The sequence below is a fragment of the Phoca vitulina genome, unplaced genomic scaffold (genome assembly GCF_004348235.1).
Source record: "Phoca vitulina isolate PV1807 unplaced genomic scaffold, GSC_HSeal_1.0 scaffold117, whole genome shotgun sequence".
Lineage (NCBI taxonomy): Eukaryota > Metazoa > Chordata > Mammalia > Carnivora > Phocidae > Phoca > Phoca vitulina.
The window spans coordinates 45552-68049 of NW_022589820.1; the positions used below are offsets into that span (position 1 = coordinate 45552).

The window sequence follows — 22498 nt, forward strand, 5'->3', positions numbered from 1 at the left end:
ACCGGGGAGGACCCGCTCACAAACTGCTGAGCGTGCTCGAAGGCTCTTCACGGTGGGCCAGGAGCCAGCCCTGAGATCATCCCTGTTCGGAAGGTGTGCGGGGTGCACAGCACATGCCTGCTGAGTGTGTGGCGCGGCCTTGAGGGGCAGGGGGATCACCAGGGGAGCCTTTACTATGGTTCCTAAGCCCCCACACGTGATGCGTTCTGCCCGCCACACCCCCTCCACGTGGGTTCCGCCTTGTCTCCAGACAGAGGTGGTGACACCGAGGCGCACAGGGGCCAAGCACCTCGGCTGGCAAGCAGTAGGGCGGGCTTCCACCCCGGGCTCCTCGCCCATCACCCTGGGATGGGTCCAGAGGAAACCCGGGATGGCAGCCGGTGGTGGGGAGCAATGGAAGGAGGGAACAATACTTTCTATTGGCTCATCTTTTCTTAATCATTTGAAATTTGTGGATTTATTACCTCGGTAGAAATATTACCTGTTCCAAAAAAAACAGATAAGCAATGAAAAGGGCTAGTGTGAGTTGGGACTCCACAGGGCTGAGTCCCCTGTTGGCTGCATGACCTTGGGTGGGATGACCTCTCAGAGCCTCAGTTTCTTCACCTGCCAAGCTTGCCCAGTGCCCCTTCAACCACGAGAACCCTTGCAGTTCACAGCTATTATGGATCAAGGCCGAGCACTGCATCAGGATAGGGAATGGCTGACGCCAGCTCCGCACTCGCTCAGTCTGGGTTAGACAACCCAGAGCTGAGCTGCCCCCCGGTGCTGAGTGTCTGTGTGTGTGTGTTGGGCGGGGGGTATGAACATAGCCAACAGGCTCCTAGGCCGCAGGAGACACATCACATGTCAGTTCCTCCTGTCCTGGCGCATTGTACCTACGTATGTCATTACGCCTGTCTGTTTAGGATTGGGGGGGGGGGGGGGGGTCGGTGGGTGTTTTTTTTCTTTCAACCTTCTTTAATCTTGTAACGCTCCTTTAAAATCTTAATGTCATAGGGACATTAATTAGTCTCTTCAAAAACGGCTTAACAACAGAGGTAGAGCCTTCCCTCCCCGTCAGCTGGACCTAAGCTCTGGGAGCTTATTTCTCCATCTACCAAAGAGCCGGTACAGTCCAACCCCAAAAAGCCTCTGACTTGTGGAAACAAGCAGCCTGGTTCCAGAGCCTGGGTTTGCATCACGGCTTCACCACGCAGGGGCTGAAGGGCCATTTTAGGAGGCACACCCCTCGTCCAGCCAAGTGGCCCTGATGGCCAGGGGCCAAACGGGGCAACAACGCTTAGGTCCCGGACAGGGCAGGTCTGCAACTTACTGCTAAAGCGCACGGGCTGAGCCACATTCACCGCGTGGAAGTGCTTGGGGTCGCTGCCTCGGGCCCGCCCCGGCCGCGGATCCACAGCCTCCTTCCCATGATAAGGACGCGACTCTCCAGTCACTTCTGAAAGCAAGAAGAGAAACGGGCTGTCAGCACTGCTCACACAGCAGCGAAGCACACGGCCGCCAGGGGCTCTCTGTGGCCAGTGCCAAATTAAAGTACAGCGTAGTCAGCCTACTCAGGGCTGGGAAAGCCAGGTCGAGGGGAAGGCAGCACATATTCTAGTTACTCAGGTGTTCTTTAAAGTCTAGGAAACCTTGCTGCTCAGGCCGAGCAGGTCACATGCCCTCCTCACTGAAATTATTCATTTTGTTTTACTATTACGAAATGAGGTCCCTCCTTCATTGCATTTTCTAACAGGCACAGCACAGGGCTAGTCATTCCTGTGGAAAATCCCTCAGCAGCTCTGGTTCCGTGGCGGGGGACAGTGAGGAGTCTCTCCAGAGGCCAGGCTGCCCCTTGCACCCCAACTGCCTGGGAGCTTCCCGTGCGCGTGAAGGGGGAACCACTGTGTGATACCCTCCTCTGCACTACTCACACTGGGCCTGAGTTGCTGTCTGAGCAGCTGCCTGCAGGTTCCTCTCAGTGCAAGGCCAGGGCCTTCTGACATTCCTGCCTGGCTCCCGGGCGCCTGGCACAGGCCCCGTCGTGCAGCCAGCCTCAAGCACAGTCAGAAGTGTGAACAGGAAGCTGAAGATGAGGAAGACTTCTAGTTTCATGGATCATGATCTAATAGCAATTCGCAGGTTGGTGCTTCCACAGTCTCTCTGTGGAGTTCTCCAACCCTGAGAGCACCACTCTCCTCCCTCTCAAAGGTGAGGGGTGATGCGGAGACGTGACGTAAGGTACCCAAGGCACAGAACAGGAGACAGCCAGAGGCAACATCCCATCCGGGCCACTCTCCTCCCTCCTCTGCCTGCATGGGGGCATCTTGGTGCACGGTGAGGACACCTGGTGCAAGGTCAGGACAAACAGCGGTGACCTTGGTCTGCATGGCTGCACACAGAAGGAGGCCGGCTGTGCTTCCCCATGGCCACCTCCAGCAGGCCTGAGGCAGAAGACGTGGGGCACACGGGCATGGCGTGGCACGTGGGTTTGTGGGAGACCTGGCTCCACAGCGCTCCACTTCACTGAAGCTTCGCCAGCTATCTGATCCTGCTCGTGTCGCAGACTCTGACACGGTTTTTATTTCATAAATAACCTGTATTTTTCCTCATTGTAAAATAACAAATCATTCATGTGAAATAACTGAGAAACACAGAAGTCTGAAAAGCCAAAACATAAACCACTACTATGCTAGGGTCTGCCGCCCTCCCAGTCTTTTTTTCTGTACAAATCCCTAAAAATATTGGGATCACATCACTCTATTTTATGATCTGCTTCGTAAGCTTGAATTTAAACAGCTTTCCATATTCTTAAATGCACTTAAGAACATCACTTTTAATGGCTGCACAGAACTCTGTGAATGGATTTAGTTATCATAATCCCCAATGTTTCGAAGTTTAGGTCGTTTGCATTTTGTCATTACCCTACAAGGGCTGCACAGAACAACTTGTACAGAAATCTGTGTGTGCTCCTCCTCGTTTCCTCCTGCCGTAGCAGCTCTGGTTCCTTCCCCATTATTCAGTACAATATTTCCACAGCCCTTCCCCAGGCATGTGATGGGGCTCAGGGGCCATTCGATTACAAACCACTCTAAAATATAAATGTGCTACCCATGTCTGAGAGAAGCTCAACTCAAGGCAAGACCTCAGAGGAGAAGCATGTTCAAGGCCTTTGGTGCAACCTCACCGCCAACACAACGACCTCATTGGCGGCCACCTGTGTGCTGCAGCTGCTCTCTTCGGGGCAACATCAGTTCTCCAGGACCAGGGTGCCCCATCCACACATCCTGAGCACTGCCACTCCTGGCAGGGGATTGGCAGTTCTGACACAGGGCAGTGCTACCATGGCCATACCCCCCCCCTCCACCCCCACCCCGGGGAGGCAGGCAGAGGAGTGCGGAGATCCACACTGGGCTTCTAAGAGATGGCTGACTACAGACAAGGAGGGCTTCCCAGCAGAGAGCACAGCTTGGGCAAAGGCCAAAGGTGGACACATTTGGAACAAGCTCGAGGGCAAGTTTGGGTGTGGTGAGCACGTTTCCCTACACCTGATTTTCATGTGTCCCTCTGTCTGCTCCAACGAGCAAGACCTGTGATTCCACTTTGGGTCTTGGCCTCTGGCCCAGACCCAAGCACAGCAGCACCTGGTAGAGGACAGGCCAAACTGTTCACAGAGACAGATAAATCTGGGGCACAGGGCAGGGAGAGTGCTGCCGGGGGCTGGATGCTGGCTCACTGTGGAGGGGGTGTGGGGCAATAGGCAGAACAACTCAGGGAAGTCACCAGAAAGCCAAGTGGTGATGGCAAAGCCACTTTGCACTGAGCAGGCTTCTCTGGTGGCTCAGTTGGCAATTCTGAGCCTTTCTCTTTTCCATTATTCCTCTTCACAGCCAAACGCCCACACCCATGCCCTCATCACTCATGTGTTCAGCACCACCATGGGAACCCACTGGCACAGACCAGGGACTTCCGAGTGTCCTGGGGGCCAGGAAAAGCAGGAACTGGGTGCAAATGGGGAAGAGACAGAGTTCACTGGAGTAGCACCCCTACAGACCCCTTAGGAGCACCTCTAACAACACACAATTTCCTTCTGCAACTCACTGACAGCATTTCCCCTTCGGGCCAGTTGGCAGGTGTGACCTGACACCTGTGCAGCCGGCCCCAAGAACTGGTTTCAGGATGCAGACACCCCAAAGCAACTTTCCCTCTCCCTCTGTCTCCTGTTCAACCTCATTGTGCCAGGCACTCCACGCATGGGGAATAGAGTAGTGAGCAAAACAGCAGACAATCCTGTCCTCCCTTAGTGAGAGGTCATGCCCTCGGTCCGCCTTCTCTTCCACCCAGCAACTGGCGGTGGGCACACTTACACCCTGTGACTGGGAATGGAAGAGTCTGAGTGCGCATCCCAGCCCCCGGTCCCCAGCCCGGCCTGCTGTCTTGGAAGGGGTGCTCTCTGCACCACAGACTGCTGTCTGTATTCTGCTCTCTTCAGGTGTCCTCGCCAAGACTTCAGAATAGCTCTGGCCACCAAAGACGGATGGAGTGCATGGACGGAGACATGAAGCAAGGAGGAGCCAACATGGTTGACTTGGTATTATAAAAACTGAGGTAAAGGGAAATGTTTTCCAGATGGGAAAGCAGGCTCAGAAGTGTTATGAGGCTTGCTTCACAGAAGTAGTGGAAAATAGGAGATGTGAGCCTTCCACTTGCTCCAGGTCCACTGGACCTGAGCCTCCTCCCACCTCACAGCATGGCCACCAGAGGCCTGTCCCCGCCCATCTTCCCAAGCTGTGTGCTGCGGATGGGGGTGGGGGGTGTGTAGTGCTCAGGGCAGCCGCCCCTTGCTCCACGAGGGGCACCCAGCATGCCAGGTTTCCTGCTTTCCCACTACAGGCCTCACAGGGAGAGCTGGGGGAGGAGGGGTCGAGGCATAGGAGAGCCTTGAGTCCAACAAGGAAACTGAGTCAGGGCAGGCAGCGGCATGCTTGCTTCCCAACATCTGTTATTTGCAAATAAAGGACAAAATGTGACTGATTCTAATTTGTGTTTCTAGGATTGTATAACTTGTCCAAATATGGCATTAGGGTCCAGATGAGCTTGTAACCTCTCCAAATAAAGGGCAAGACAGACTGGAGAGTCTCCAGAGCTCCAAGTAGTCAGAATGCATGTCACTTTCTTTCTTTATAACGAAACAGGCTTGGAATCATGGTCAAAAATCCAAATGTAGGTAAGTAACGCTTGCTTACCAAAAGAGGATTTCTAACATCAGAGAGCCTGAAAATACAAAATTTTGAATGGTATTTCCATTATGTTGTACATTCTTTACATTGATTCTTTTCCCTTCCAGCTAGGGCCAGGGGCACCGAGCTTACTAAGAATCTCACTGAGGGGCACCAGGGTGGCTCAGTCATTAAGTGTCTGCCTTCGGCTCAGGTCATGATCCCAGGGTCCTGGGATCAAGCCCCGCATCGGGCTCCCTGCTCAGCAGGAAGCCTGCTTCTCCCTCTCCCACTCCCCCTGCTTGTTCCCTCTCTCACTGTGTCTCTATCAAATAAATAAATAAATAAAAATCTTAAAAAAAAAAAATCTCACTGAGGCTAAAGGTTTACTAGTTCGGGCAAGCCCCAGGACTGCCATCTTTGTCTCTGTTCTATCAAGGTTTCGAGAACTATGCTTCTGAAATAACAAATGAGCACTTTTGCTTTCCCATTTTATACCCACATGTGGATAATATGTAACTCAACACAGAGAATAACTGCAAAAATACAGCTCTGTCAGTTCCAAGCTCAAAATCTGCTTCCCTCCTGTTGCAAGGATCCACAAATGTCTGAGGCACAACTTCACAGAAAAAATGCCTTACCTTCCACTAAGGCTGGTGACAGAAGCTGAAGCCATCAGATAGCCCTATGACACACTCAAGATGTGGCCTTGGGTCTCAAGTGCCAGCAGAGATATGGCAGAAGCAGAATGGCCTGGTAGGAATCCTCACCCAAGGTATGTATGTATTCTTATTTCTTATGTACACCCACAAGATGAAATAGAAACCCATCTCCCTTCTTCCCAGCCCCCTGCTCCTAATCCCATTTCCTAAAAACATCTTTTTTACTCATTTCTTCTGATATTTTGTCCATATTTCTAAATAATAGGTTTACCCAGCTACTTCCAGTTTTATCAATTTTGAATGTTGTCCATTGACGTAATGTTAGGACAGGTACAGATTTAGCTCATATACACTCTTATCCACCTTCCCAACAGAGTAGAATCAATTTTGTAATTAAAGTTAGTAGAATAATGTAATAATGTACACTTAATGTACAAAGGTTCTTCACTTGTGAGCCAGAAAGCATACTAGGTATTTCAATTCTTTACAACCTTTTTTTTTCCTGGAGTTAATATGAGCATTAATTTTTAAATTTGCTTAGCTTTTGGTATATCTACTGCTATTCTTTCCAGTTGCTATAGCAAATAACAATGGCTAGCAATAAAAATGTTAAACACTTGAAACATCACATCAGAATCTCCTGGCTCCACTTCTCCCTCAGAAACCCCTCCTCTAGTCCCTACCTTCTAGCACCAGGCTGAATAGGCTGCTGTCTGGGCTGGGGCATGGCTGTAATCCTGGGGTCCATTTGCTGTCCTCCTGTACTGGGCCTTCTTTCCTGGACCCCAGGCTACCTTCTTTTCTGCTTTACCCTCTCCTTTTACAAGACATATCTTCCTAAGAAAGGGCAGGGCAACTTTTCTGAATCTGTCCATATCTGAAAATGCCTTTATTCCATTCTCATGCATGATAGGTTCCTCTGAATGTAAAAAATCCCAGATTAATAACATTTTTGAAGCTTCTAGTTAGAGATACGCAACTGAATGAACATATTCATTCACCTCTAGTCTCTCCTGAAACTCTTAATTAAAACAATAGTAATGGAATTTTTAAAAAGGCATAGTCACAAGGACAAACAACAGGAAGGAAGATGGCAAAGTTTTAAAAACTGGAAAACAGAAGTAATAATTAGCTTGAAGAAGGCAACCATACATTGTAATTTGCCTGGGGATGATCTTGGTTTATGCCTGTTGTCCCAGTATCCTATCCAGTTTATTAGCATTTGTCAGTCTCAAGACTGTCTTATTTAAGAAGCAAATCACTCAATTTACTTGAGCCCAGAAAGCTAAATCCTAGGCCAACGGGTGGGCAAGTACAAAAGTAAAGTACCTATATCATGTCAACTATACTTCCATTAAAATTTAAAAAAAAGGAATCTGGCAATATTTAGCAAAACTACATATACATTGACCCTTTGACTCAGCAATCCTGTATTTAAGAATTTACAGTGAAGATACATCTTCAACAATTTGAAAAGGGGAAACATGTATTAAGTTATTTACTGTGGCATTATATTTTTTTTTTTTAGAAGATTTTATTTATTTATTTGACAGAGAGAGACACAGCGAGAGAGGGAACACAAGCAGCGGGAGTGGGAGAAGCAGGCTTCCCGCTGAGCAGGGAGCCCGATGCAGGGCTCGATCCCAGAACCCTGGGATCATGACCTGAGCCGAAGGCAGACGCTTAACGACTAAGCCACCCAGGCGCCCCAATTGTGGCATTATATTTGATAGCAAACTAATGAGAACAACCTGAAGGCCCATACATAGGAGGACTAGTTAAAGTACGGTATGTTCCTAAGATGGAGTGCAAAAGAGTTGTAAAAAAGAATGAAAAAGATCTTTATGAATTAACATAGTGACTTCATGGGCATTTTGTTAAATTAAAAAAAGAGAAAAATGGGCACCTCGGTGGCTTTTCAATTAAGCGTCTGACTCTTGATTTTGGATCGAGTCCCGACTCGGGCTCCTTGCTCAGTGGGGAGCCTGCTTCTCCCTCAGCTTGTGCTCTCTCTGACAAATAAATAAAATCTTTAAAAAAACAAAACAAGAACAAACTCCAGAAAGATAAGCCAGAAACTAATCGAATTACTTACCTATAGGATGTGAGTAGGAACAGGGCAAAGGGAAAAAGGAGAGGAAAGAGAACCTTTTTTATTTTGGTAGGCTCTAGGCCCAACGTGGGGCTTAAACTCACAATCCCAACATCAAGAGTCACATGCTTTACCAACTGAGCCAGCCAGGTGCCCCCGTGGAGAACCTTTAAAAGATTTTATTTATTTATTTGAGAGAGAGAGAGAGAGCAAGGAGCCTGAGGGGCAGAGGGAGAAGCAGGCTCTCTGCTGAGCAGGGAGCCTAATGCGGGGCTCGATCCCGGGACTCCAGGATCATAACCTGAGCTGGAGGCAGGCGCTTAACCGTCTGAGCCACCCAGGTGCCCCAAGAACTTTTAAATATATGTTTTTATATAGTTATGACTTCTGAATCTTGTTTACATTTTACATATCCTAAAAATAAATCAGTTATACAACCTTGTGAATATACTAAAGAATGTGAAATTATATATTTTAAAGGGGTGAATTTTATGGCACATGAATTTTATCTCAATACAAAAACATTAAAAATAAATCAACAAGATGAGAAGGCAAAGTCCTAAAACTAAATACAAACAGAATGAAATGTTAACATAATCACCCCCAAGAAAAAAAGGAATGAGTGCTAGTGACTTCTGACTTGAGAACTGACTATACCCCATCAGTGGGAAACAGCTTAATAACATAACAAACTACAAAGAAATCCTGGAATTTACTTAGTAGGTGTGTTCTTGGTAGTGGTATAGGAGTAGTAATTCCAAAACTACAAGTATTTTAGGACTGGCCAAATGGATACATATATTCAGGGTGTTGGGAACCACAGTTCTTACTATGGGAAAAAGAAGATAAAAATATAAGATGGGAGGAAGAGAACTTTAGTATAGATTAGAATCAGAGGCATCAATAAATATGAGCTGCTTATTTTTCAAAAGGTTTCCTAGCTCAATCCACTGAAAGAAATGCCTAGACGCTATGATGCCCAAATAACTATGAGCATAGCTACCACTCAGATCTTGGTTTCTGAATACCATTCCTCACCAAAAGGAACAGGACTCTTCAGAGAAATGGTTGATTCCAGGTCTGGGGCAGGAAAACTGTAAGATGAACCTGGAACAATATTTTTTAAAGATTTTATTTATTTATTTGAGAGAGAGAGAGATAGCGAGAACAGGAACACAAGCAGGGGGAGTGGGAGAGGGAGAAGCAGGCTTCCTGAGGAGCAGGGAGCCCGATGCGGGGCTCGATCCCAGGACCCTGGGATCATGACCTGAGCCGAAGGCAGATGCTTAACAACTGAGCCACCCAGGCACCCCCTGAATCTGGAACATTTTGCAGTGCCAGGAAATAGGAAAGATCTTTATAAAATAATATAATTTATTAAGTGGAGTGCATATGGTAGAATTACAAAATCACCATTTTTTAACCACCACTATTATAACTAATTCAGACAAGAACCATCAATATAAGCTAAAACAACTGGGTGTAAGGTTGTTGGAGAATACCTAGAATACCACTCCACATATTACTCATTACTTGTTCAGATTACTTTTCATTACAAAGGAGGGGGGGAGAGACATTCACTGTACTGAAATATGGCAGACATTACCTTAACCAAGTGATCAAACTTAACATCACCAGTAATGGGACAAACTGACCTCATGTGCTCCCAATGGAACACTTTATGACCTGCTTAAAAACAAAGTCTCACCTGAATCTAATCATGAGGAAACAGACAAGCCCATATTGAAGGACATTCTACAAAACAACTGGCTTGGACTCTTCAAATAGGTCAATGCCACGTAAGATCAATAATAATTTTTTTTTAAAGGCTGGAGACACTTCTGAATTTCAGAATAAAGCTAGATGGCAAGAAAATACAGTATGTAAACTTCGAATAAATCCTGAATTTAAAAACAAAAAACCTGTAAAAGATATTTTTGGGGACAAATGAAAAACTTCAAAATGAACTGTATGCAACATAATAGTACTATGGTAAGTTTCTTGCACATGAAAAGTGTATTGTGGTTATGGGATTGTTGTTCTTCTTAGAAGATAGATGAAGTCGGGGTGCCTGGGTGGCTCAGATGGTTAAGCGTCTGCCTTTGGCTCAGGTCATGATCCCAGGGTCCTGGGATCGAGTCCTGCCTCAAGGCTCCTTGCTCAGCGGGGAGCCTGTTCCTCCCTCTCTCTCTGCCCCCTCCCCGCTTCTTATGCACTCTCTCTCTCTCCCCCTCTGACAAATAAATAAAATCTTTAAAAAAAAGAAGAAGAGGGGCGCCTGGGTGGCTCAGTTGGTTAAGCGACTGCCTTCGGCTCAGGTCATGATCCTGGAGTCCCTGGATCGAGTCCCACATCGGGCTCCCTGCTCGGTGGGGAGCCTGCTTCTCCCTCTGACCCTCCCCCCTCTCATGTGCTCTCTCTCTCTCTCTCATTCTGTCTCAAATAAATAAATAAAATCTTTAAAAAAAATAAATAAATAAAAATAAAAATAAAAAAATAAAAAAAAGAAGAAGATAGATGAAGTATTTAGGGGAAAATGTCATGGTATCACTAACACACTCTCAAAGGGTTCAGAAAAAAACATGTAAAGAAGCAACTGCAGCAAACTGCTATGGATAGGTGAATGCAGGTAAAGGGCAATATAAGCATTCACTGTACTACTCATGTACCTTTTCTACAGACTTGAAGTTTCTCATATTAAAAGTCAGGGAATGATGGGGCACCTGGGTGGCTCAGTCATTGAGCGACTGCCTTTGGCTCAGGTCATGATCCCAGGGTCCTGGGAATCGAGCCCTGCATCAGGCTCCCTGCTCCATGGGAGGCCTGCTTCTCCCTCTCCCACTCCCCTGTTTGTGTTCCCTCTCTCACCGTGTCTCTGTCAAATAAATAAATAAAATCTTAAAAAAAAAAAAAAGTCAGGGAGAGAAGGCAGCTGACAAACCCAGATCTCATCCCCTGTACTTGGTTTGCTCAGGCAGCCCTGTCTCTCCTTCGCCCCAGCAGAAGATGGGTGATTTACTGACGAGAGGGTCAAACAGGTGTCTCTTGGTTGGGGACACCAGTTCAACTGAAAGTTAGGGTTCTGTTCTTAGCTGGGGAGGGCAGATTGGAACATTCCTCTATGGAGAAATCTGGCCAGCCTAAGAAAAAGGTCCCCAAGGGGAGGAGACCCCCCAATGAAACAGTGCAGCTGGCTCACTATCCAAGGAGGCCCAGAAGCACAGAGTTTCCAGTCCCTCTGCCACACACAGCAGACAGGCAGGCAAGGCCAACCAACCTCTGAGGAGAGCCTCCAAATGAAAGACACCAAACTATAGAGGAAACAATACAGAAGGAATGCATATGGAACAGTTCAACAAAACCATGCCATTAACATACTCAAAGTGAGAGACAATATTGTATCCATAAAACAAGAATGGGATGCTATTAAAAAGGAACATAATACAGACACCAGTAACCCCCCCGCCCAAAGAAAAATCTCCACTAGAAATGCAACATGATGGCAAAAATGAAAACCTGTTAAAAGATGTGGTGGTGCAAGTAGAAACTTCCTTAAAGTAAAAGAGACAAAGAGATGAAGAACTGGAGACAAAAAATTGAAGATCAGTCCAAGAGCTCCAATTTCCAGTAACAGTTCTAGAAAGAGACTAATTAAATGGAAGAGAAAAAAAAAAAAAAATCTAGTCTTTTCTTTCCCTAAACCAAGATGCATGAGTTCCTACAATGAAAAGATCTGCTGAGTGGCCAGCACAATGTATCAAAAGATACTCAAAATTTCCAGAAGAACAAAAACAGGTTTCCTTCAAAGAACCAGAATTATGGCATCAGCAATGTTGAAAGCTCATAAAAATGGAGTAAGATCTTCAAAATTGTAAGGGAAAGTTATTTTTAACTAGTAATTCTAAATCCAGCTAAATCTATCATGTGTGAGGGTCAAATAAAGGCCTTTCCAGACATGCAAGCAAGGAACCAAAAACTTTTATCTCCGGTGTTCCTTTTCTGCATAAGTTATTAAGGAAGGCAGTACATTACTTAAATGAGAGAATAAACCAAAACAGGAAACCAAAAAACAAAGGATCTAACATGAGAGAGAGAGAGAGAGGCAGACAAGTGCGACAGACACGAGGGAGAAATCTACTGATTCTCCCATGCTGATGGTGAAGGGAAAACCCAAGAGGACAGCCGGGAAGGTGGGCAGCAGGCCCTGCCAGCACTAAGCCAGACAGGTGAAGTCGGGGGCTCCGGGAGAAGAGATTCCAAAATCACTCTGGCAGAATAATGACAGATCTACAACTGAGGGGAAATCAGGAAAGAGCTCCATCCTGCTAAGGACTTTTTTTTTAATGTAAATCTACAGCCACTTGGGCAAACAATTTGGCCATTTCTTAAAAAGTGAAACACAAATTTACAATATGACCCAGAAATCCCACCCCTATATATTTGTCCAAGATAAATGAAAGCATATGTCCCCTTGAAAACTCACGATGTTCACAGCAGCTTTACTCACAAAGTGGAAGTAACTCAAATGCTCATCAAAGTGGAAGGGTAAACAAAATGTGGCATTACCCATAGAATGGAAAATTTGGTGTGGAAAGGAAAAAACTACTGACTCAGGCTGCAAATGGATGAACCTCAAAGACATGATGTCAAGTGGAAGAAGCCAGACACAAAAGAAGGCATATGGTATGATTCACTTTATAGGAAATGTCCAGAAAAGCAAGTATATAAGACACAGAAAATAGATTAGAGGTTGCCTGGGACTGGGGGAGGGAACAAGGAGTGACTACAAATAGACGTGGGGATCTTTTGGGGGCAACGGAAATGTTCTAAAGTTGCAGGACTCTATAAATAATTTCACAAAAATCATAGACTTGTACATTTTTTTAAAAGTGATGAATTTTATGGTACATAAATTGTATCTCAATAAAGGTGTTAAAAACTGAAAGTCTTAACATAAGACATATGTTTTCTTTAAAGTACATATATAGGTTTTTTTTTAAAGGTAAAACAAAAAGAAAACTACATGGATGGACCTGAAAATATTATGCCAATTGAGAGAAGCCAGACACGAAATACTGCACATTGTATGACTCCATTTCTATAAAATGTGAAGAGTCAAATCTACAGAGACAGAAAGTAGGTAAGTGGTTGCCAGGGGCTAAGGCTTAAGAGAAAATGGGAGAGTGCCTGCTGATGGGTACAGTGTTTTATTTTGGGGTGACAAAAAAAATTCTACAGTTGGGGTGATGGTTCTGAAAATATTCGAAAAACCACCAAAACCCATAATTTAACAAGCAAATTCTACGGTATGTGAATTATATCTCAATAAAGTTATTGAAACAAAAAGATGATGATGACAATGTTCAATTCTGGGGTAAAGACAAAATGTTTCTGGGGCGCCTGGGTGGCTCAGTCGTTGAGCGTCTGCCTTCGGCTCAGGTCATGATCCCAGGGTCCTGGGATCGAGCCCAAAGTCGGGCTCCCTGCTCAGCGGGGAGTCTGCTTCTATCTCTCCCTCTGCCTGCCACTTCCCCTGCTTGTGCTCACTCTCTCTCTCTCAAATAAATAAAATCTTTTTAAAAATTAAAAATAAAAAAAATAAAAGAACTCTTACGGGGGTGGGTGGCTGGGTGGCTCAGTTGGTTGAGCATCCAACTCTTGATTTCAGCTCAGCTCATGATCTCAGGGTCGTGAAATCAAGCCCTGCATCGGGCTCTGTGCTCAGCGTGGAGTCTGCTTGTCCCTCTCCTTCTGCTCCTTCCCCTGCTTGTGCGGGCTCTCTCTTTCTCACTCTCAAATAAATAAATAAAATCTTAAAAAAAAAAAAAGTAACTCTTACTGGGCCTCCTGGGTGGCTCAGTTTGTAGAGCATGCAGCTCCTTTTTAAAATTTCTTGAGAGAGAACGCACACACACAAGCAGGGACGGGGAGACAGAGAGGGAGAGAGAATCTTAAGTAGGCTCCACACCCAGCATGGAGCCCAACACGGGGCTCGATTTCACAACTCCCAGAGATCACGACCTGAGCCAAAATCAAGAGTCATACAATTAGCAAACTGAGCCACCCAGGCACCCTGAGCATGCAGCTCTTTATCTCAGGGTTGTGAATTTGAGCCCCACAATGCTTGTAGAGATTACTTAAAAATAAAACCATGGGGCACCTGGGTGGCTCAGTTGGTTGAGTGCCTGCCTTCCGCTCAGGTCATGATCCCAGGGGCCTGGGATCGAGCTCCGAACTGGGCTCTCTACTCAGTGGGGAGTCTGCTTCTCCTTCTCCCGCCATCCCGCCCCCCTGCTTGTGCACACTCTTGTACTCTCTCTCTCAAATAAATAAAATCTTTTTAAAAAGTGGGGGGGCACACCTGGGTGGCTCAGTCAGTTGGGCATCAGACTCTTGATTTCTACTGGGGTGGTGATCTCAGGGTCATGAGATCAAGTGCCGCCTCAGGTTCTGAACTCAGCACAAAGTCTGCTTGGGATTCTCTCTCCTGCCTCCGCCCCTGCCCCTCCTCCTGCTCTCCTTCTCTCTCAAAAAAAAAAAAAAACTTAAAAAAAAAAAAGGAACTTTTACTAATCAGATACTGGATTTTCTGGACTAATTTTTCAATGGGTAAGAGCTCCTTCTTGCTCAACTGTTCCTTTTCACAGCGTTCTGTTCATGTTCAGAAAACAGATCATCTGTGTATGCGTATATATGTACATATTTTTCATTGTGGCAAAACACATAAAATTTTAACCATTTTTAAGGACATGGATCCTGCTTTCAATTCTTCTGAGCATATATGCAGAAGTGGAATTACTGGATCCTATGGTAGTTCTATTTTTAATTTTTTGAGGAACCACAATACTGTTTTCCAGTGACGCACCATTTCACATTCCCACCAATTGTGCAAAAGCATTCCAAGTTCTCCACGTCCCACCATCATCTGCGCATCCCCACTAGCACTTGTTTTGATAGCAGCCATCCAAATGCGTGTGAGGTGGTGTCTCGTGGTGGTTTTGATTTGCACTTTCCTAAAGAATAGTGATGTTGAGTACATTTTCATGTGCTTGTTGGCCATTTGTATGTCTTCTCTGAGAAACGCAAAGTCCTTTACCCATTTTTTTTTTTAAGATTTTTATTTGTGAGAGAGAGAGAGAGAGCACGAGCAGGGGGGAGCGGCAGGCAGAGGGAGAAGTAGGCTCCCCGCTGAACAAGGAGCCTGATGCGGGGCTCGATCCCAGGACCCTGGGATCATGACCTGAGCCGAAGGCAGACGCTTAACCTACTGAGCCACCCAGGTGTCCCTCTTTTGCCCACTTTTTAATCAGATTTTTTTTGTTGAGTTGTAGGAGTTTTTTTTATATATTCTGATTATTAGCCCTTCATCAGATATGATTTGCAAATATTTTTTCGCAATCCATAGACTGCCTTTTCACTCTGTTGAATGTTTTAACACAGTTTTAAATTTTGATGTAGCTCAATTTATCTGTATTTTTCCTTTGTTGTCGGTCATGGGTACCACATGTAAGAAATCATTACCAAGCCCATGTCATGAAGCTTTTTTCCTATGTTTTCTTCTGAGTTTTATAGTTTTATCTCTTATACTTAGGTCTTTGACCCATGTTGGATTAATTTTTGTACACTAAGCAAAGGTTCTTTTGCATGTGGCTGTCCACTTTTCCCAGCACCATTTATTGAAAATACTGTTCTTCCCCCCACCCACTGAACCATACCCTTGTGGAAAGTAATTTGACCGTATATATGAAGGTTTATTTCTGGGTTCTCTATTAAAGCCTAATAATAAAATATAGTTGTGAGCCCTCCACCCCAACCCCCACCCTACTTCAGAACCCAAACATCAGCTGTAGGGTTGTTCCTCCCGGTCTTATTCCTCTGTCTCCTCACCAGGGAGGAACCAGGAGCCCAAATTTTGTGTATCACCATTTTGCCATTTTTGTTTATCACACCCGTATGTACCTGTTCATAAGACAATGGTCACTTTTGCTTGTCTTTATTGTGTTGTACTTTTTGGCAATTTGCCTTTGTCACCTACATGCTGTCCTTAAGATCCATTAATGTTGCTGCAAGGACCTACTATTCACTCACCATTGTTGGTCCATAATACACCATCATGTGAACACAGACATTTGGGTTGTTTCCAAGATATTTATTAGTATGAAGAGTGCTGTAAGAATTTCTCTAGCGCTCCCCCAAATGGAAATCCTGGATCACAGAATATGAGAATGTTCAACTTTACAAGTTAATGCCAGTTTTCCAAAGCAGGTGCATCAATTTACCCCCTCACCAGCAGCAGATTAAGACTTCCAAGTCACTCACATCCTCTCCAACACTGGTTTTGTTGATACCTTAATTTTTGCCAACAGACATCTTAATTTTTGCCAATCTAAATAACTGTGAAGTGGAATCTCACTGCAGCCTTGGAATTCTAATGAGGTTGAGTATCTTTTTATCTGTTTAACCACTTTTTTTTTTTTTAGATTTTATTTATTTGACAGAGAGAGACACAGTGAGAGAGGGAACACAAGCAGGGGGAGTGGGAGAGGGAGAAGCAGGCCTCCCGCTGAGCAGGGAGCCCGATGCGGGGCTCGATCCCAGGACCCTGGGATCATCACCTGAGCCAAAGGCAGACGCTTAATGACTGAGCCACCCAGGCGCCCCATAACCACTGTTCTTATTAATTCTTCTGTGACATGCCTGAGTGTCTTTTGTTCATATGTAGTTCTTTATATGTGCTGTACTATAATCCTTTAAGGGCTACACATATTGCAAATTTATTCACACTCTGTGGCTTGTCTGTTCACATTCTTTACAGGTACCTTTTGAAAAAGGGAAGATTTTTTTTTTTTTAAGATTTTATTTATTCGAGAGAGAGAGAGCAGGGGGAGGGGCAGAGGGAGAAGGAGAAGCAGACACCCTGCTGAGCAGATCTTAATTTTAATCTAGTAAAACTGGTCATTTTTATTTTAGAGTTGATTATTTTTGTGACTTTAAAAAAACCCTTTCCGGGGCACCTGGGTGGCTCGGTCAGTTAAGCATCTGCCTTCGGCTCAGGTCATGATCCTGGGGTCCTGGGATCGAGCCCCGCGTTGGGCTCCCTGCTCAGTGGGAAGACTGCTTCTCCCTCTCTCTCGGCACCTTTGCTCCTGCTCTCTCTCTCTCTCAAATAAATCTTAAAAAAAAAAAAAAAAACCCTTTCCTACCAAGGTCATAAAGGTATTCTCCTAGACTGTGTTCTAGAAGTTTTTCTTCAATTAACCTGAAACTGATTTTTCTGTACATTGTGTATACATTCTTTCCCAACTGTCACAGCGCTAGGATTGAGGAACCTATCCTCTGCCCGGTGATATGTAATTCTACCTGTGCCATATATCGTTTCTCAGGTCTGTTTTTGGCAGCTCTTCTGTTGCATGGGCCAATCTGTGCTTCCCTGAGCCAACAATAATGTAAGCCTTGACAAGGGTAAGGCAACTGCTCACACCTTACTCTTCTTCAGTGTCCTACAATATTAGGACTTTATTCTTCTACACATTTTAAAACTGACTCGTCACATTTCCCAAAAGCCCCTTTGGAGATGCACTGACTCCACAGATCAATATAAGGCCGCTTCACCATGCTGAGTCTTCCTAGCCAAGAATATCTTGTCTCTATTTATTCAAATCTTTTTTAATGTCTCTTAATAAAGTTGTACATTTTTCTCCATTAAAAAATTTTATCCCTCTTATGTTAGTTCCCATTTACATCAAAGATGGTTTGGTCAGAAGAACAGAAACCATGGTAGCTATTTCAAAAATAAAGGAGTTTAATACAGGGCATTAGGTACTTTCAGAACAACTGAAGAGGCTGGAGTGTGTGCAAAAGTGAGCCACCTCCAGCCTTCCATTCCACCTCCGCAGTTGCAGTCCAGAGTCAGGAAGCCGTCCACAGGACAGGATACCGCAGAAAACCTCTGCCAATCACAGCTGCCCTGCAGCCCTGCGACGGCTGGCCAGAGGAGGCCACGGAGGCCGCTGTACTCACTCACCTTGGTCTAAGCCCATGCACCCCCACACCACTGCCAGAGGAAGGAGGAGTCCACCTCCCTTCTACCTTCCAAACTGCATGGGAAGGATCTCCTGGGCTAAGTGATAGCCCAAGCCTGCTGGCAGTGAGGTCTGAATAAGAAAGCTCCAGCCTTCCAGCCCTGGAAATGCAGGCAATATATTAGATGCCCAGACTCTTATCTAGCACACCACCCATTTCCTATCTTCCAAAAACATGCTGGAATTACTGATCTGCTGTTCCATCTTTTCCCATTTTATATCTTTTATATCTTCTATACTCTTTTACTATGGCTTTATAACTTCTATACTCTTTTACTATCATTTTAGCAGGCTTTCAGAAGGACAATGAAATAATCTCGTATGGTCCTTCCAGACGTCCAGAAGCCCATGTTCAAAAACCTGACCAAGCATGGCCAGGGCTTCCCATAGGTTTATTTAAACTCTCCCCATATACAGGAAGGCCACAGCAAAGGTAGTTATCAGCTAACTCCCTGTCCACACTCCCCTCCCCACTAACGAAGATTTTTCTTTTTTTTTTTTTTTTGGTAGGGGAGAGTGTTAATGAGGATTTAACATATTCATGATGTTTTTAAAAAATTAATTTAAAAAAATGAAAATATGACAAAATTTCAGCAATTACTGATGATTGGGGAAGTGAGAAACAAGTACTATACTTATTCCTTGTATATTTTCATAACTTACATTTCTCAGAACCCCAGAGATCAAAGCTTATCACCACCTGGATCATGGCGTGGCACTACATCACGGTACCGACACGGTACCAGACACAAGGGGAGGCCAGAAGTGAGCCAGGAGGTCTGACAGCGCCTTAGCCCTCCCACCCCTCTTCAAACACTCCTTGGTCCTATCAGGGCTCCGTGAGTTTCCACACACTGCCATGATCATTGTGCCCTCAGTGTCTAGGGCCCGGAGCACACTATCCACTCAGAACTCCAGGCTCCTGTTGGATAGACTTTATTTCTCTGTTTGGGGAGAAAATATGGCAACCTTTGTAGCCTCAAATCAACACTTGTGCTGAGCGACTTGTGACCTCCTGTGCCAGGCCATGTGGCCCAGAAGAGAAATAAAATCTAGTCCCTGCCTTTATCAAGTCCACAGTGGATGGAGAGATAAACAAGATGAACTAGAGTGCCTACCATTGTTTTCAGTACCTACACAACAGAACAGTTATTACACACAACCTTAAAAGCTAAGCCAAAAGGCACTTTGAGATCAGCAAATACGTCATCCTTCCACTTGAAAGCCAGCCAAGAATCGTTTGGTTCTTTGTTCAGAATATTCTCTAGGAGGCTGGATATGAAGTCTCATCCCATAAGGCAGACCCAGGGAAGCTCCCAGTCACAACCACTGGTCCTCAACAGCTGACAGAACATGAAGCATCAGCATCCCAAGCACGGGGTAGTTCATGCTCTCCAGGCTGTGACCTAAGGAAGGAGCAGGTGGGCTTCCAGAGACAGGGCTGTCCCAGAAGCTTCTGCCCCAGCTGCCACCATTCAAACTCATTTGGAAAGGCAAGCACCTCAACCAGAGACATGCATAATCCAATGAACAAGCTCAAGGGATAATTGGGATCCCCTCTAAAGGCCATCTTTTCAGGCAGTCTGACCAGACCACCTCTGCTTATTTTGGAACCCCCTTCAAAGAACTGTCCCAAGCTCAAATGTCACCTTGTATTTGACACCCTACCTGATCCCCATGGTTGAAGGTAACTGGTTTTTCTTCAGTACCTGACCCACAGGAATTACAACATTCTTTCCATTTACCGAATGTTAAAAAGGACCTCCATCCTAGGCCAGGTCACACTTAGGAAGAGGACAGGTCTCCTGCTTTCGGGGAGCTCATAGTCTGGAAGGAGAGATCAAGCATGGGCACAGGTAATGGTGAGAAATACTGGTGGTTCTAGATGCTGTCAGAGAGAGAGAAGAGGTGCTGGCAGAAGCCAACCTCCATCCGAGAGCCCAGAGATGTCTACTTGTTGTGGTACCATCTGAGCCAAGCCTTGAAGGACAGGTAAGATGTGCCCACATGAAAACAGAACAAGAGGATCCCAGGAAAAAAAGAAAGGCATGAATGAAGCATGTGGCTAGGAAATTCATCATGGGGTGGGCACAGGAAACAGGCCAGCGGAGCCACTAAAGTGAAAATAGCAATACATCAGGTTGGTAAAGTAGAACCAAACCAGAATGTCAAGAAATTTAAATGCCAGGCTGAAGAGTTATTAGGTCCGAGGTTCTCAAGGTAGAATAAAAACACCTTCTTCTTAGGGGCTTTATTGGTGCTACCTGGGTCTTAAACAAATTAGTGTGTGTATCACACACATATGCACGGGCAAATGCAAGACACTACATCTTCCATCCTAACCCAAAAGAACCAGGGATGCAGCAAACACCATTACTCATGAGGTGTATTATACTCCCTGAGGGTGCTGGGGCAGAAACCAAATGGAGAACCAACAGTTTAGACTTTCTGTTGCATCTGCATAGATCTTTAGGAGTCCATGCATTGTCAGGAGAAAACCCCCAAATGAAAAATTACTAGGGACTGAGTGAGCAGGATGAGTTGGCAAAGCCAAAGCCAGTCTAATGACCCTCAACAGGACTCTAACCAGGTCTCAAAAAGCCCCTACCTCCAAAGCCAGGCGAGAGGGCACCACATTTCAGGGGCGCTGCTCTCAGGGCTGGCAGTGCCAACCAAAACGTGGCATCCTGGGCACCCCTCTTGCCTCACCCCGGCCCTGACCCTGCGACCTTGCAAATTCTGGAACCTGCCTGCGTTGGGCATCTATTTTTAAAGAGAGAGAGACGGAGAGAGGGGAGGGGGCCAGCTCAATATAAGCCTCCAGTGAGTGGATCCAGCACAGGCTGCAGTGGACGCCATCCCCCCTTCCTGGAAGCACAATCACGCAGCTGTGATGGAGCAGCGGGGCCCCGGGCAGCTGCCTGCCCGACACACTCACCTGGACAGTCGGCTTCGTCGCTCTCATCCTCACAAGTCACCCAGCCGTCACACTGCCAGGGGAGGGGGATGCACTGGATGGCGCCGCTGCGACAGGCAAACTGCCCGGGGTTGCACCGCAGCTCTGTGGAACCAAAGGGCAAGAGGCCGTTGAGGAAGCGGCAGCAGCAAAGGGGACCTGGGACAGCCAGGCCTGCCGCCGCCCAGGGCCCAGGAGTGTGGCCCAACACAGGCAGCCTGCCCACAGCCCGCCTCCTCAGGGGCCTGCATGTGGGCCCCAAGGAGGAGCCAAGAGCTGTGCCCACAACAACACGAGTCCCCAGGGCAATGCACCCCCAAGACATCAGTCTTTTTGTGCCATCTCAAACACACACCTGACACGTTTCTGCTCTGAGTTGGGCTCTGCACTAGACTACAGAGGTCACAAGGGGGCACAACTCCCACCTCAGGAGGGATTCTGGGTCAACAAGACACACACACACACACATTTCTGACAAAGAGCAAATCAGAAGGGCGCACCATAGGAGTGCTCAAACAGCATGAAGGAAGGAGAAACTGCCTACACCTGAGGGGCTCTGGAATCCTTCTGAAAGAAGGTGGGATGTAAACAGGGTTCCCAAGGCAGGTGGATGGTTTCAATACACACATATAACGTAACAGGAAGGGAGAAAACATTCCAGAAAAAGTAAAGCTTACGGAATATCACAGGGCAGGAAAACATGCCAAGCAGATGGTATGCGACAGACGGGGAATCACTGGAGGTAAGATCAGAAATATAAAAAGAGTCAGACTATGGAGGCTCTGAGGGTAAGATAATTCTGACCTTTACTGGGAATGTTATAGGAAGCCAGAGGTTATTTAGTCAGTAAGTAACATGATGAGATCTGTGTTTTAAGCAAGGTAGAACTGGCAATGGTTTCTGGAAGCAATTGTAATAGGGGAATGACACAAAAAATATCAAATAACCCAGTAAAGTGAGGACCTGAATTGAGGCAGGGGTCGGCAAATTATAGCCTTCGGGTCAACTCCTGCCCTTCCCACTTGTTTTTTAAATAAAGTTTTATTGGAACACAGCCACAAATATGTATCAGCTGTGGATGCTTTTGAGCTACAACAGCAGAGTTGAGACTGATGACTAAGAGAGACTAAAGGACCTGCACAGGCAAAAGTATTTACTCTGGTTCTTCAAACCAGACTTGTGAAGTAAGGTGACAGCTGCTACACGGGCAAACATGGAACCAAGGAAAAGCACTGAGGTGTGAGGGATGAAGTCCTGCACACTAACCTGGTAACACAGGAAGAAGAAACAAACAGAGCTCTCTTACTATGGTCCTGCTCCCTCTGTGGTCTTCCTTATTCTGGAATCATTCCACTGAAATCCAGAAAGAAAAAGGAACTATTCCCACCCCTGAGTCCTGTCCCATCACTGGCCTAAGTAACCAGAGCCAATCATCACTCTAACCAAGGTAGATGAGCCCACCAAATCAGGTAGGACATAGAAGCTAGGCCTGAGCCCTCCCCTCA

At 45.9% G+C, this 22498-nt stretch overlaps 1 protein-coding gene across 2 annotated transcripts in view; it reads right to left on the reverse strand.

The window, feature by feature from the left end:
* The window catches only part of DGCR2 (DiGeorge syndrome critical region gene 2), an 83043-nt gene that overhangs the window by 32647 nt on the left and 27898 nt on the right, over window positions 1–22498 (reverse strand). The window contains exons 2-3 of one of the 2 annotated variants that reach the window (XM_032398534.1): window positions 20976–21098; window positions 1316–1441 (exon numbers count right to left, since the gene is read on the reverse strand). In XM_032398534.1, the coding sequence (XP_032254425.1) occupies window positions 1316–1441; window positions 20976–21098 (249 nt within the window). The remainder of the gene's footprint in view (window positions 1–1315; window positions 1442–20975; window positions 21099–22498) is intronic. The other variant, XM_032398535.1, reaches the window with a different exon arrangement.